We start from the raw sequence: 12,126 nt of genomic DNA, 5'->3' as shown, positions 1-12,126 counted from the left end.
CCTTGCCAACAGAACCATAAATAGCACAAGGGTGAGATTTTCCTTTCCCAGAACAGTAGTGGTTGGATGGACACTGCCAAAATTTACCTCAGAGAGTCTCATTTTATAAACATCTCCCCAGGCTAAACTTCATTTCTTTCAGATTGCACCCTTAACATCTGCAGTCATAATTTACTCAGATCTGGAGCCATTCCATTTCTTTTTTTTTTTTTTTAATTTAATTTTATTAAATTTATTGGGGTGACAATTGTTAGTACATAGATTTCAGGTGTACAATTCTGTATTACATCATCTATAAATCCCATTGTGTGTTCATCACCCAGAGTCAGTTCTCCTCCCATCACCATATATTCGATCCCCCTTACCCTCATCTCCCACCCCCCACCCCCCACCCCCCTTACCCTCTGGCAACCACCAAACCATTTTTGTCTATTTTTTCTTTGCAATTTTGTATTTGGATATTTTAACTGAAGAGTTCCTTAATTGTAATAAAAAAACATTATTTCCTTACTTTCCCTTTCTTAAAGGGATCTTATTCATGCACTCGTGTACAATAAACTCTTAAATATTAAATGCTTTTTTTTTTTAATTGGGAAAAAATATTCCAAATAGGGAGGGCGTGGGTGGAGATAACAGGAAGGGTTTTGGTGAAGGCCTCTACAACTGCTCACTTGCTCTTTGCTCTTCAATCAGGATCACACTGGGGCAAAATTCTTATGCTCAAATATGAAACTGAGTCCTACCACACGATGACACCGGACACAGATCTCTCTCCTGGGGTAGTTATAAAGAAGTTGCCCCTTGTTAGAGCTTCCTTGGTTGCCAACTTACCTACCCAAATTTTCTGTAATTGGTACCAAAGTCCATACAATCTACTCAATATTCTAAATACTGAACAACATGGTGTACCCACTGTGGATTATCCAAAAGGGAAATAGTACACGTACATTCTTAGGGTGCTGGCAGCAGAGGGACACCTTGAGCACACATACCTGCATGCGTGTGATCATGGACACGTGTACACACATATGCACACACACAACTATTTGGAAATACTTTAATGTTTGAGAGTTTAAAAAAGGCATTGAAATAGTCATCATGCAAAATTACAAAACAAACAGAATTTATTGGACTTCTTGATACTTATTTTAAGGTTTAGTGTTTTTGTGTTTTTTGTTTTTAATTTCACAGTGGGTGCTTTAGTGTTTAGGGCCTCTAAGCTCTCAATCCAATCTTGGTTATATTCATTCTGTAATAGTATAAATGTTTTTTTAAAACTTCTAGCATTAGCACCACTTGATATTCACATTTATCGGGCAGTTACATTTATGTGTTTTCAATTTCAACATGTCTCAGCTACTGGATACATTCCTGACTCCTTCCAAGAAGCCACGAAAAGTTTTTCACATCTTGCTTTCATCACACAGCAAAATAGCTCTTAAAGTTAATTAGAGTTAGGGTTTTGTGCCAAACACCCAATGCCTAACCATTAATTATTTTTTAAGTATTAAGAGTGCAATATAAGTTGTCAAGTATGTGTGAAAACCTGGTCTCTGCCCCACGGCTTACCATATAAATTACAAAAACAAATCAATTCAGACTATACACTACATCAAATTAAAAGCAAGGCTATACTTGAAAGACATGAAATTCAGAGACCTTTTTGTAAATCCCTAAGAAGTTACTATAATCTAACCAGAACTTGCGGGTTTGAGTGTAGAATTTTGTGTTTTTGTTTTAATCTTCTAACAATGCCACTGCCACTGTTCCAGGAAAGGACACTGAAATTAAGAGAACGCTAGAGTTGTAATACAATTTCAGTTACTCTCTTTTGTGGTCCCAAATGAAAAAATTAAACAGCAACATAAAAGTCTTTGATATCACCCAGCTTTTCCTGAAGCATCTGAGTGAACTCAAATATATCAAGCTATTGTAACAAGAATCTCAAAGATAGTAGCAAAGTGCAAAACAATATATTTACTTTTTCTTTCATTAAAAAATCGTGGTGTCTCTCCAGTTCATATTGCTCCTCCTTTTCCCTTGGCCTGTAGACATTACAACTCCAACACCCCAAGAGTGGATTGTCAGACAACTTATTTATACAGCTTTATTCTGCCCCCACTGATCACAGTTGATTGGACCAGGAGTGGGCACCTGACCCAAGTTGGACCAATCAGAGTCTCATCCCCCAAAATTTGGAACTAGAACTGAGGGATTCAATCTTTCTTTAGGTGGCTAGACTTACAACATGGAGGTAGGAATGAGGTGAGGGCATCTTCCACTTCTGAGGAGAACTGGAGAAGAGTGGGAAGCAGTTCACAGAGAGAAAAGGAAGCATGACTGCAAAGACGAGATAGAAATAAAATTATATTATTACACTATGACTACAGTCAAATAATAAATATACATCCATATACACAAGTCCTAGAAGTGAAACGAAAGAAGTTTGACTTGTTGGAATGGTACAACTGCATTATTTAGAATCTAGATGTAATTCAAATTTATTTAGAATTGTTGATATAATGTTTGGGTAATAAAACTAAAAACCACTTTTTCTGAAGAAAAATGTGAATTTTAGGAAAAAGAACATTGTAGAGAGTTAAGTCTTGCTGGCTATTGGGAGTTCAGTCAACAACTTTCTTACGTACCAAAACAATGCTGGCACTTTCCAGAACATAGAATTGAAAATTCTTTGTGTAGCATAGAAAGAACTTCAAATTATTTTTTGGAATAAAATGAAGGATGGACAGATAGATGGATGCACATTTGCACAAAGGTTTTCATTAAGTACTCCTTGATGAAAATCAGATAATAGAAAGGTAATCTCTTAAAAATGACTCATTCTGAAATCTTTTTTAATTCCTCCTCCCACAATGAGTAAATTCTAGGAAGACTAGTGAAAAGTGTGGTAAAAATTCTGTTGCTTCCAAATGGGACTTTCTACAACACTGAGCAAAAGCAGCCAGTCAGAGATGGGTACACACTGTATGATTTTATTTATCTAAAATGTAGGAACTGGTAAATTTATGATGCATGTGTTTTATTTTACCACCTGCAAATTATACCTCAATAATGAAGAAAGTAGTCTGTAATCAGATAAGATCATTTCACAGAATTGAAAATCAGGCATAGACATTAAGAAGATTTTATTTTCCGTAAATTGCCTATTTGGAACGTAATGAGGCTTTTCTAAGTATTTTGAGTAATCTGACCATACCAAATCACCTCAGGTCAATATGGGTGGTCACGGATGGCAAAATGTTCACTTAATTAGTTATAATGGCTCATACTGATGGGACTGAGTGTACATCTTTACGGCCATCATTGCCAGTCCTCTTCAAATGATCAGGTGGATTCTTCTTTCTAAAGAGTTATGTTATTTACATGAGACTCTAAAGGAATCTAAGAAATAAGGCCCTGCAAGTCGCACCCTGGAAATTCATGGGCAACTCAGAGAACAGGGGTGCACTGACTGCAGAGGGAGGAATCACAGGGTCCAGAAAGATCACACAGCATGTTGGACTGTAAAATGGAACTTGACCTACGATTTTGCATCTTCATATTTTGGGCAACTGTTTTTCCAACATAAATTATTTTGGAAGCTGTTATTCATACATATTTAACACAAAAACAGAAATTATTTACACTGTAATATAGTAAGAAGAAGTAATTATAGAGCACAAATGGCATTGACTTACTAGTCATAGAAATCAGGAGTCAAATTCTAGCTCTTCAATTTCCTAAATATGTGCCTGTGGAAAAATGATCCAATTTCTCTGAACTTCAGTTTCTTCACCTATGAAATGAGGTTTATAATACCTGCCCTACACTGTTATTCTTAAGGTTCAGAGACAATACATATTCCGGGGGTGCCAAAAAAATGCACTCGTATACACATTTTAAGAGATGTTATCTATGCTCAAGCAGGGGTTCACCGTAATCAGAAGTGTCTGGACGCTGATGGTAACCACTTTGAGCACCTCTTATAATTGCAGAAGTCAAACGTGATTTGTATTCATCTTTTGCTATCAGTATATATTGAGCATTACAATTTTAATACAGTTTTTTTTCTTTCTTAAAATGTGCACACATTTTTTTTGACACCCTGTGTGTGTGTGCCAGGCGTATTCAGCAAACAATGGTGGCAGTGACGGTGAAGTGTTAGGAGAAGTGGGTACTAGCCACTTACAGCTGAATGGCTTTATTCAAGTGCTGTAGTTTTTCTGACATTCAAGTTTTTCATTTATTAAAAAACCCCAAAATATCCACCTGTTGAGGAATGGCTTCTGAAGTTAATTTGCAAGCAGCCTATTTTTTGTTCTTTCTATGTGGTTCTTTGCTCTCCTATGTGGTTCTACTGAATTAAGTACTTTTAAACTATAGGTACTAGAAAAGGCCTATATATGGTATACGTGTAACACAAACGAGATAAAAAAGAAAACAGAAACGGCAAATAGCACCCAATCCTAATTTCCATCCGATCCGAGTCCCATGGCAGAAACCCTCCTGGTTTGCTCATCCCTCCCCAGCGTGGAGAGGATGGCAACCAACATGAGGTTGCCGACCCCATTTGGGGCAGTGATCACATTACTCTAATTTTTAGATGTTCATCTTGTTCTTGAGAAATCAAGACGGGGCAAGTTTCAAGCACGTAACGTAAACAAGCGAAACATGGCCTCTCCCTTGCCTGAGTCTACCCTCCCGCCCTGCTCTGACACCAGAGCAAGGATGGCCACTCCATCTCTCTCTCTCCCAGGAGTGGAGGAGGAAGCCAGGGTAGGGGCACTTACCTTTCTTATGTTTCACTGGCTCAAGATATCTTACTTAGGGAGAAGAGAATGACAATACTAGAAATAAAAAGGTTTGTCTAGCCAGACTGGGCCAAGCAGTACAAAATGATCCGCTCCTCTGTATATTATTTTAAACTGAAATATTGTTGCTCTCTGAACCCAGAATAGTATGGCCGTACTTCTCTATTTAAAAGGGGAAAAGAAAAATCACAAAAGCTTGGCATGGGAAAATTCTCAGCACAAGAGAATTTTCTTCATACCAACCAAAGTTTGGTGATCACAAACAGAACTTTACCCTGCTTCCCAGGATTGTTGTGAGAATTAAATAACAAAATTACTCTGCTGAGTACAAAATGCACATAAATATTAGTTAGGTTATTACAAGGAAGGAACTGGTACCACTCCAGGTTTGTGCTGGAGACAGCAACAACGAACTAAGCAGACAGCTGGGCAAATCTGCCAGACAGGAAGCAGTCTGACTCTTGAATACCGGCTGGATTCCCTTTCGCTGAGCTACACCTGCCAGACTGGAAGCCCCTGGTGCTAAAGTCATGAATGAGCACGTCCTGTCCCAGGCCTCCAGGGCCGGGCCCCAGTCTGGCCTTTGGCTCCACCCTGCCGTTCTGGCCCAGGGCCAAGTCTGGGCTAACTTCCCCCTCTAGCTTGCCTGGTACTGCCTTTCCGGTACCATCAGGCCCTAAGCCAGAATCTCAAGTATTGTATGGCACAAAGTGGCCCAATAACGAGAACACGCCTTTCTCCATGCAAGGGAACTTCCCTTCTTCCTCTTTCCTTAAGTCACTTCTATCTCCACTTTTTTGTTTCTCATCTGTCCAAGGTCTCCAAAATATGGTGTGGGAGGTCAAGAAGCTGAGAAAAGAGCAAAGGAAAAAAATTCGTCTCATTGGCCATTTTTCTGAATTGAGTCTCACCTGCTCCGCGCCACTAGTGCTAATTTCTTGCTAACTCCTAAAGTTTCCAGTAGCTGGACCATAATAGGTTCTTAATAATTACTTGTTGAATGAAAAAAAGTACCAAATAATGAATTAGCAAATACATGTCAGATGAAACCCTAGGCCTTTTTCTGGACCCTGACCCTCCCACCCTCCTTTTCCCTTGTCTGCTTTTTGGTCACATACGAGGGCAGCCTAAGCTTGATTTCCCAGATTGACTTTGACTTTAATTCTTTATGCACAAAGGACCACCGTCAGCACATCTATTATGTTGTGTGAGTCTTGAGAGGAAAAAGAAACTGAAGAGGGACAATGTGTTTAGGAGTGATGTGAAGAATATAAGAGACACCCTGTCTGGAAAACACAGTTGCTGACAATAGAGGCAGATTAACTCCTACCAAACTTAGAAGTAAAAGGGGCTTTAGATTCCCACCACTCACTACTCCTAACTCCAGATGCCCTGAAGATCAGGAGGGTAGAGCCAGATTTTTCGGTGTTCAGTGGTAGAATACTGATACACTGGTAGAGCACATTTAATATAAACTCCAGATGATATTAAGCAGTCAAATATACATGTAGGCCAACAGACAGATGAAAAGAGGCTCAATATCACTACTCAACAGGGAAATGCAAATGAAAACCACAATGAAATATCACCTCACAGAATAGCTATCATCAATAAATCAATAAACAAGTTTTGGAGACGATGTGGTGAAAAGGAAATCCTGTGCCCTGTTGGTGGGATTGTAAATTGGTGCAGCCACTATGAAAAATAGCATGGAGTTTCCTCAAAAAGTTAAAAATAGAACTACCTTATGATCCAGCAATTCCACTTTTGGGTATTTATCTGAAGAAATCCAAAACACTAATTCAAAAAGATGTATGCACCCCTATGTCCACTACAGCATTACAATAACAAGGATATGGAAGCAACCTAAGTGCCCATCGACAGATGAGTGGATAAAGAGATATATATATATATATATATATATATATATATATATATATACACACACACACACACACACACACATATATATATATATATCATAAAAAAGAATGGAATTTTACCATTTGTGACAACATGGATAGAGGGTATTACGCTAAGTGAAATAAGTCAGGTAGAGAAAGACAAATACCATATGATTTTACTTATATGGGGAATCTAAAGAACAAAATAAATGAGCAAATAAAACAGAAACAAACTCATAGATACAGAGAACAAATTGATGGTCGCCAGATGGAAGGGGAATTGGGGGAATGGCTGAAAAGGTGAAAGGGATTAAGAAGTACAAATTGCCAGTTATAAAAATAGTCACAGGGATGTAAAGTACAGCATAGGGAAAATAGTCAATAATCTTGTAATAACTATGTGTGGTGCCAGATGGGTACAAGACTTACTGGGGCGATCACTTTGTAAGGTATGTAAATGTCTAATCACTATGTTGTACACCTGAAACTAATATAATATTGTATGTCAACTGTAACTGAAAAATAAATTTAAAAAATAAATTTAACAAATTTATAAGCTAAAGAAATACATGTAATTGGAATGCCAGAAAGAGATGAGAGAGACAATAGGGCAGAAAAAGTATTTAAGAAATAATCGCTAAGGTTTTTCTTAATTTGATGAAAGAGAAATTTGTAGACACAAGATTGTAAATAAACACCAAGCAGGATAAACACAGAAAAAAAGTCCATGCTGACGCATATCATAGTCAAATTATTGGAAACCGAAGATTAAGATCAAATCTTGAAAGTAGCAAGAGAAGAAAACATTACATAGAGGGGAAATTACCTGATCAACAGCCAACCTTCAACAGAAACCATGGAGGCAAGAAGACAATTTTTTAAATCTTTAAAATGCTGAAAGGAAAAAAAAACAAAAACTTGTCAATCTAGAAATCTATATTCAGGGGTTGTATCATTCAGGTATGAAAGCAAAATAACATTTTCAGATAAAACTAAGAGTATTTGTAGCCAATAGACCTGCAGTCCAAGAAACAATAAAGGAAGTTCTTCAGGTTGAAGGAAAACATTATCAGATGGAAACTTGAATTATCAGGAAAAAATGGAGCACATCAGAAATGATAAATATCTGTGTTAAGTCAAAAGATTATTTTTGTTGCTCCTTCCCTCTTAATTTCTTTATAAATTGTTTATTTATAGCATTGTCTTGGGAGATTTATTACTCGTAGAAGTATGACATATGAGCTTCCAGTTCTAACAGCCTTCCTACTCTGTAAGATTATGTATTTTATGGGATACTTAGTCTGGAATTGCTTCTGTTATCTATTTTACCCTCTTCCTACCATTGTGGGTTGGTTTTGACGGTAGACTGAGTTGGAATAGTGTGAAGAATGGAATCCTTGAAAACTAACAGAAAGGGAGAGTGATAGACTATAGGATGTGTATGGTTGGTGGGGGGTGGGGGTAATCAGTGCAGGGAAGGAAAGTAGATTAAGATTAAATGCTCCTGTGGTAAAAATAGGTTACCAGGAACAGGCCTAAGACTCTACCCTAAACTGTGGCAGAACTAGAAGAGAAATATAATATACCTAATCCTCTCTCTGACCTCTTAGCCTTCTCTCCCTACGATAATTCCTACTCTTCATTTGACTTGATAGGTATGTCTATATGTCTTAAATAGGACTTAGCTCCCCCAGGTAGCTGATCTCCAGTCAGTGCTGGAGGTGAACAAAAGGTGGCAGGATTTGGGGTATACTAAGGAAAGAATTTGCAAACATAGTTCCAAGGCATGTCCTATGAGAAGAGGAAGTCAAAGAACTGGGATGGTGGATATGTCCCCTATGTGAATCATAAATATTGAAAGAGTAGGATAGGATGGACAAACTGGCCTCAAAGTTCTGAATGAAACCCTGGAATATCGTTGTTTTAGTGACTGGGATACTGTAGGCTCCCAGTTGTATACAGGACATCAAGTTCCATCAGACGTTGTTAGCTTTTTGGTTGTAGGTAGTCTTTCAAAATGTTTTTCTTTATTTTTTACAAACATGCTTTTTCCCCAAACCTCATATTTGTCCTGCCAAGGATTTGGCACTTCCTTCGAAAGAAAGAGCACTCAGAGTGAATTGCACCAACTCCAGAACCCAAACACAAATGACACTGAGCACATGATGGGAGGGAAATGAAGACTGGCTATCTGCCTATCAGGAATAATAAAATAGGTTTCACCTTACAGGCCAACTCTCTGGAGCCTTATGTTGAGGATTGGGAAGCTTAGACTCCTGTGTATGGGCTCTAACAGGAAGTACCACAATTAATTAGTGATGTTTGCTGTGGGAATTAGGCCATGTGCTCAAGAGTGCTATCGCCATAGTGTGGGTTTGTAGGATTGACCGATTCCTGGTAGATAAGGGGCTTCCTAGACTAATACAAAGGAGTCAGGTCTCTCCATGTCACTGAAGCTCAGGACCTGTCTGTCAGGTCTTGGTCAGGTCTTATTCAAAGAGTTAGGAAAAACACTGAGTATGAGAGCGGGAAAAGCCTGTTTATCATCATTGATGTTTGCTAAGTTCATCACATGAGTTAATTGGCCAATTCAGATAGGCCTGGGCTCTGGAGCCATCCCTCTGGAGCCTGCCTTGCTACCTTCACATACCCCACCAGGTAAGGAATGACAGGAAGCCATGGGATCTTTTGATCTGAACAGATTTCTCCTTTACCAGCTGAAGTCATGGGGATATGAGTTTTGTACACGAAACCAACCCCTACTCTGCCTCTAAAAACCAACAGAAATCTTGGGTCTTGGTCCCTATTTGGTTTTACTGTAGGAACCAGTGATTCCTCTTCTAATCCCTTTCTCTTAAAGGAGTGCTGTGTCAAGGACAAGCCCTTGGTATATGGTGGTGACATGAGTTGAAGTTCGGTCTTTTGTGAGACCAGGAGATGGAAGGGGAGAAAAAAGAGATACCGGGTTTCTGCCAGGGGGCAATGGGGGTGGGAAAGAATGTTCAGCTATTGCAAGCTTGTAGGTAGTAGAGTTCGGGGAGAGGTGACGTCTTCCCACTCCTCTGCAAGAGTATATGGGGGAATTGCTCTCGGGTGTGGATGGGGGTAGGGAGGCCCTCACCGTTGGCGTTTTTTGTGTGTTATGGAGGAGGGTGAGGAATGCTGGATGGATGACCATTGGGTTACGGTTAGTCCTTTGCGGGGTCGGAGGTGCGAGGCCTGTAACAAACCCTTGAGCAAGGGTAGGAACAACCTCCTCCCACCCCACTCCCGGAGGAATCCGGGCTCCCAGAGCAGCGAAGAAACCTCAGTGAGTGAGAAAGCTCCAGAGAGCCCCCCAGGTGGGGTGCAACAGGGATGTGCCTGGGGCTTGGCCCCTTCCCAAAGCGCGGGGTCTGCTGTGGCAGGAAACGCACCACCCAACCTCAACATGTCACCTCGGGGAGGAGGAGCCGGGTGGGTCTTCGCAGCTCCAGACTGGCTGCTGGTCCGGAGCTTCGAGGCCTCCCCGAGGGGACAGCGGAGCGCTTGGACCAGGCCAGTGGGGTCCGGGGTCCCGGTGCTCTGGGAGTGACGAGCCGCGCCCGGGCCAATTTCGGGTTCGCAAGGGTGGGGAAGTCGGTGCCCGGCAGCGGACGGGCGGGCCGTCAGCTGCCCGGCCCGGCGCCTACCTCCCCGCCCCCCGGCTTCCTGCGGAGGCTGCGGCCGCCATGTTGTTGTGGGGCTGAGGCGGCGCTGCGAAGCCGGAGCGGCCGTGACAGGCTGCGCAACAGGTTCGCTGTCGGCGGCCTGGCGACGAACCCGGCAGCGGCGGCGGTCGAGCAGGGTCTCCCGGCGTCCGCCTGCGCCAGCGCTGCTGGAGCCGAGGAGCGCGGGGTCGCGCTGTGACGTGCCGGAGGCGCAGCGGAGGCGCCAGGTGGGTGAAGCCGCTCGCCCAGCTGCGGCAGGGCGCGGGGCAGGTGCGGACGCCGTGGCGCCCGCCGCGGGGAGGCTCCGCGGGCCGGGATGGGAGGCGGCTGTGCGTCGCCGACAACGTGGACGGGTCCTCGGGAGCCCGGGAGGCCCCGGAGCTAGGCCCCTGGTGGGCTTGGCGGCGCCGGGCGGAAACCTCCGGCTCCAGGTTCCTGCCCCCGCCGCAGGGCCAGGGGGGCACCCCCGAGGGGCCGGGGCCGGGCTGCCCCTTCTCTGCGCTGAGACCCGGCTGCGGCCTCTTCTGGCAGGTGCGGACGCCGCCGAGGGCCGGGGGCAGCGTGGCCCCCTGGCTTTGGGTGCCGGCAGAGGAGAGCCCTTAGGGGCATCCGCACGCTTCCTGGGGGACCTATTTTATTTTCGCAGAGTTGGTTTTCCTTCTTGGTAATGCTTGGTGCGGAATGCCAGGTGAGCCGCATCCCGGTGCGTCAAAGTCGCCCGAGTCAGTGGTGGGATGCTCGGTGTCCATCGCTCGCATTAAACTGAAGTTGGGAAATGTTACAATTTGACTTATGCGTTGTTGACTTCCAGGGTATAGAGTAATCACGGAGAGATGCAGTCTCATAGGTCAGAATAAAGTTTGTTGCTTATTATTGTTTTTTAAAAGACGCTTGTATGTGCGTGGTGCCTGGGTAAACCGAGGCTGAAACTACAGATGGCTTTGCATTCTGTAAAATGATGCTGTCTTTGAATTTATTGCTCATGTGCTTTATTGTTAAATGATTGCCAGTGGTTACTGTGGTTCGTTGGAGACTTTTATTAATTATGAATTAGGAATATTTTTGATAGAGGCAACCACTTTATAAGAATTAAGGTTCACACACAAAAAATGATTGCTTTACTAACTGCTCTACCTAGTTCGTTTTCACTAGTGTTTACTTGCTTACCCAGACATAGGCGAGATGTGACATGAAATTGTGTGTTGTTTTAGACAGCTTAATTTAAGTAGCATAGACTGTAGGTTAAGCTTAAGCCTCTCAAGAAAAATTATTTGCTTCTCTCCCTGTGCTGGTTTCCTATATTGTTAATCAGTGATAAAACCTAAACGCAATCTAGAAACATCACGTAAAACCTTTACATAAATTAATAATAGTGTCCCTCACATTTTAAAGATAGTAGCAGCTCTGATGTGCACACCTTAGGTTTCTTTGGCTGTGTCTTTGATTCCCTTGTAATTTCTTTTTTCCCCAGCTTTACTGAGATATGATTGACATATATCCCTTGTAATTTCAAAAGTATATAAGATGGAAGTTGTTTTTATTATAAAAACTTAATTTAAGAACAAGCAGAATTTCATGTTTTTGAAGGACATGGAAGAAATGTGCACTGCTGCTGTTTTGATGTAATGTTAATGAGCAGCTGAAATGCTTGCCTTTTTTACCCTTTGGTGCATGTAATTATTCACTTTGCTCACCTTTATAATGAAAGGTAGAATTGTCTGA

At 41.9% G+C, this 12,126-nt stretch overlaps 2 protein-coding genes across 2 annotated transcripts in view; one reads left to right on the top strand and one right to left on the bottom strand.

Annotated features, from left to right (window-relative positions):
- Positions 1-11,103, bottom strand: part of LOC109435111 (uncharacterized) — a 39,725-nt gene extending 28,622 nt beyond the window's left edge. The window contains exons 1-3 of the mRNA XM_074333908.1: positions 10,824-11,103; positions 10,387-10,760; positions 7,542-7,609 (exon numbers count right to left, since the gene is read on the bottom strand). Coding sequence (XP_074190009.1) covers positions 7,542-7,609; positions 10,387-10,760; positions 10,824-11,103 — 722 coding nt within the window. The remainder of the gene's footprint in view (positions 1-7,541; positions 7,610-10,386; positions 10,761-10,823) is intronic.
- Positions 10,966-12,126, top strand: part of ITSN2 (intersectin 2) — a 120,940-nt gene continuing 119,779 nt past the window's right edge. The window contains 1 exon segment of the mRNA XM_074331759.1: positions 10,966-11,092. The gene's annotated coding sequence lies outside the window, so the exon portion shown is untranslated.

This window comes from Rhinolophus sinicus, linkage group LG05, assembly GCF_036562045.2.
Source record: "Rhinolophus sinicus isolate RSC01 linkage group LG05, ASM3656204v1, whole genome shotgun sequence".
NCBI lineage: Eukaryota > Metazoa > Chordata > Mammalia > Chiroptera > Rhinolophidae > Rhinolophus > Rhinolophus sinicus.
The sequence above is the reverse complement of the archived record's forward strand: the minus strand, read 5'-3'. Positions and strand labels throughout refer to the sequence as shown.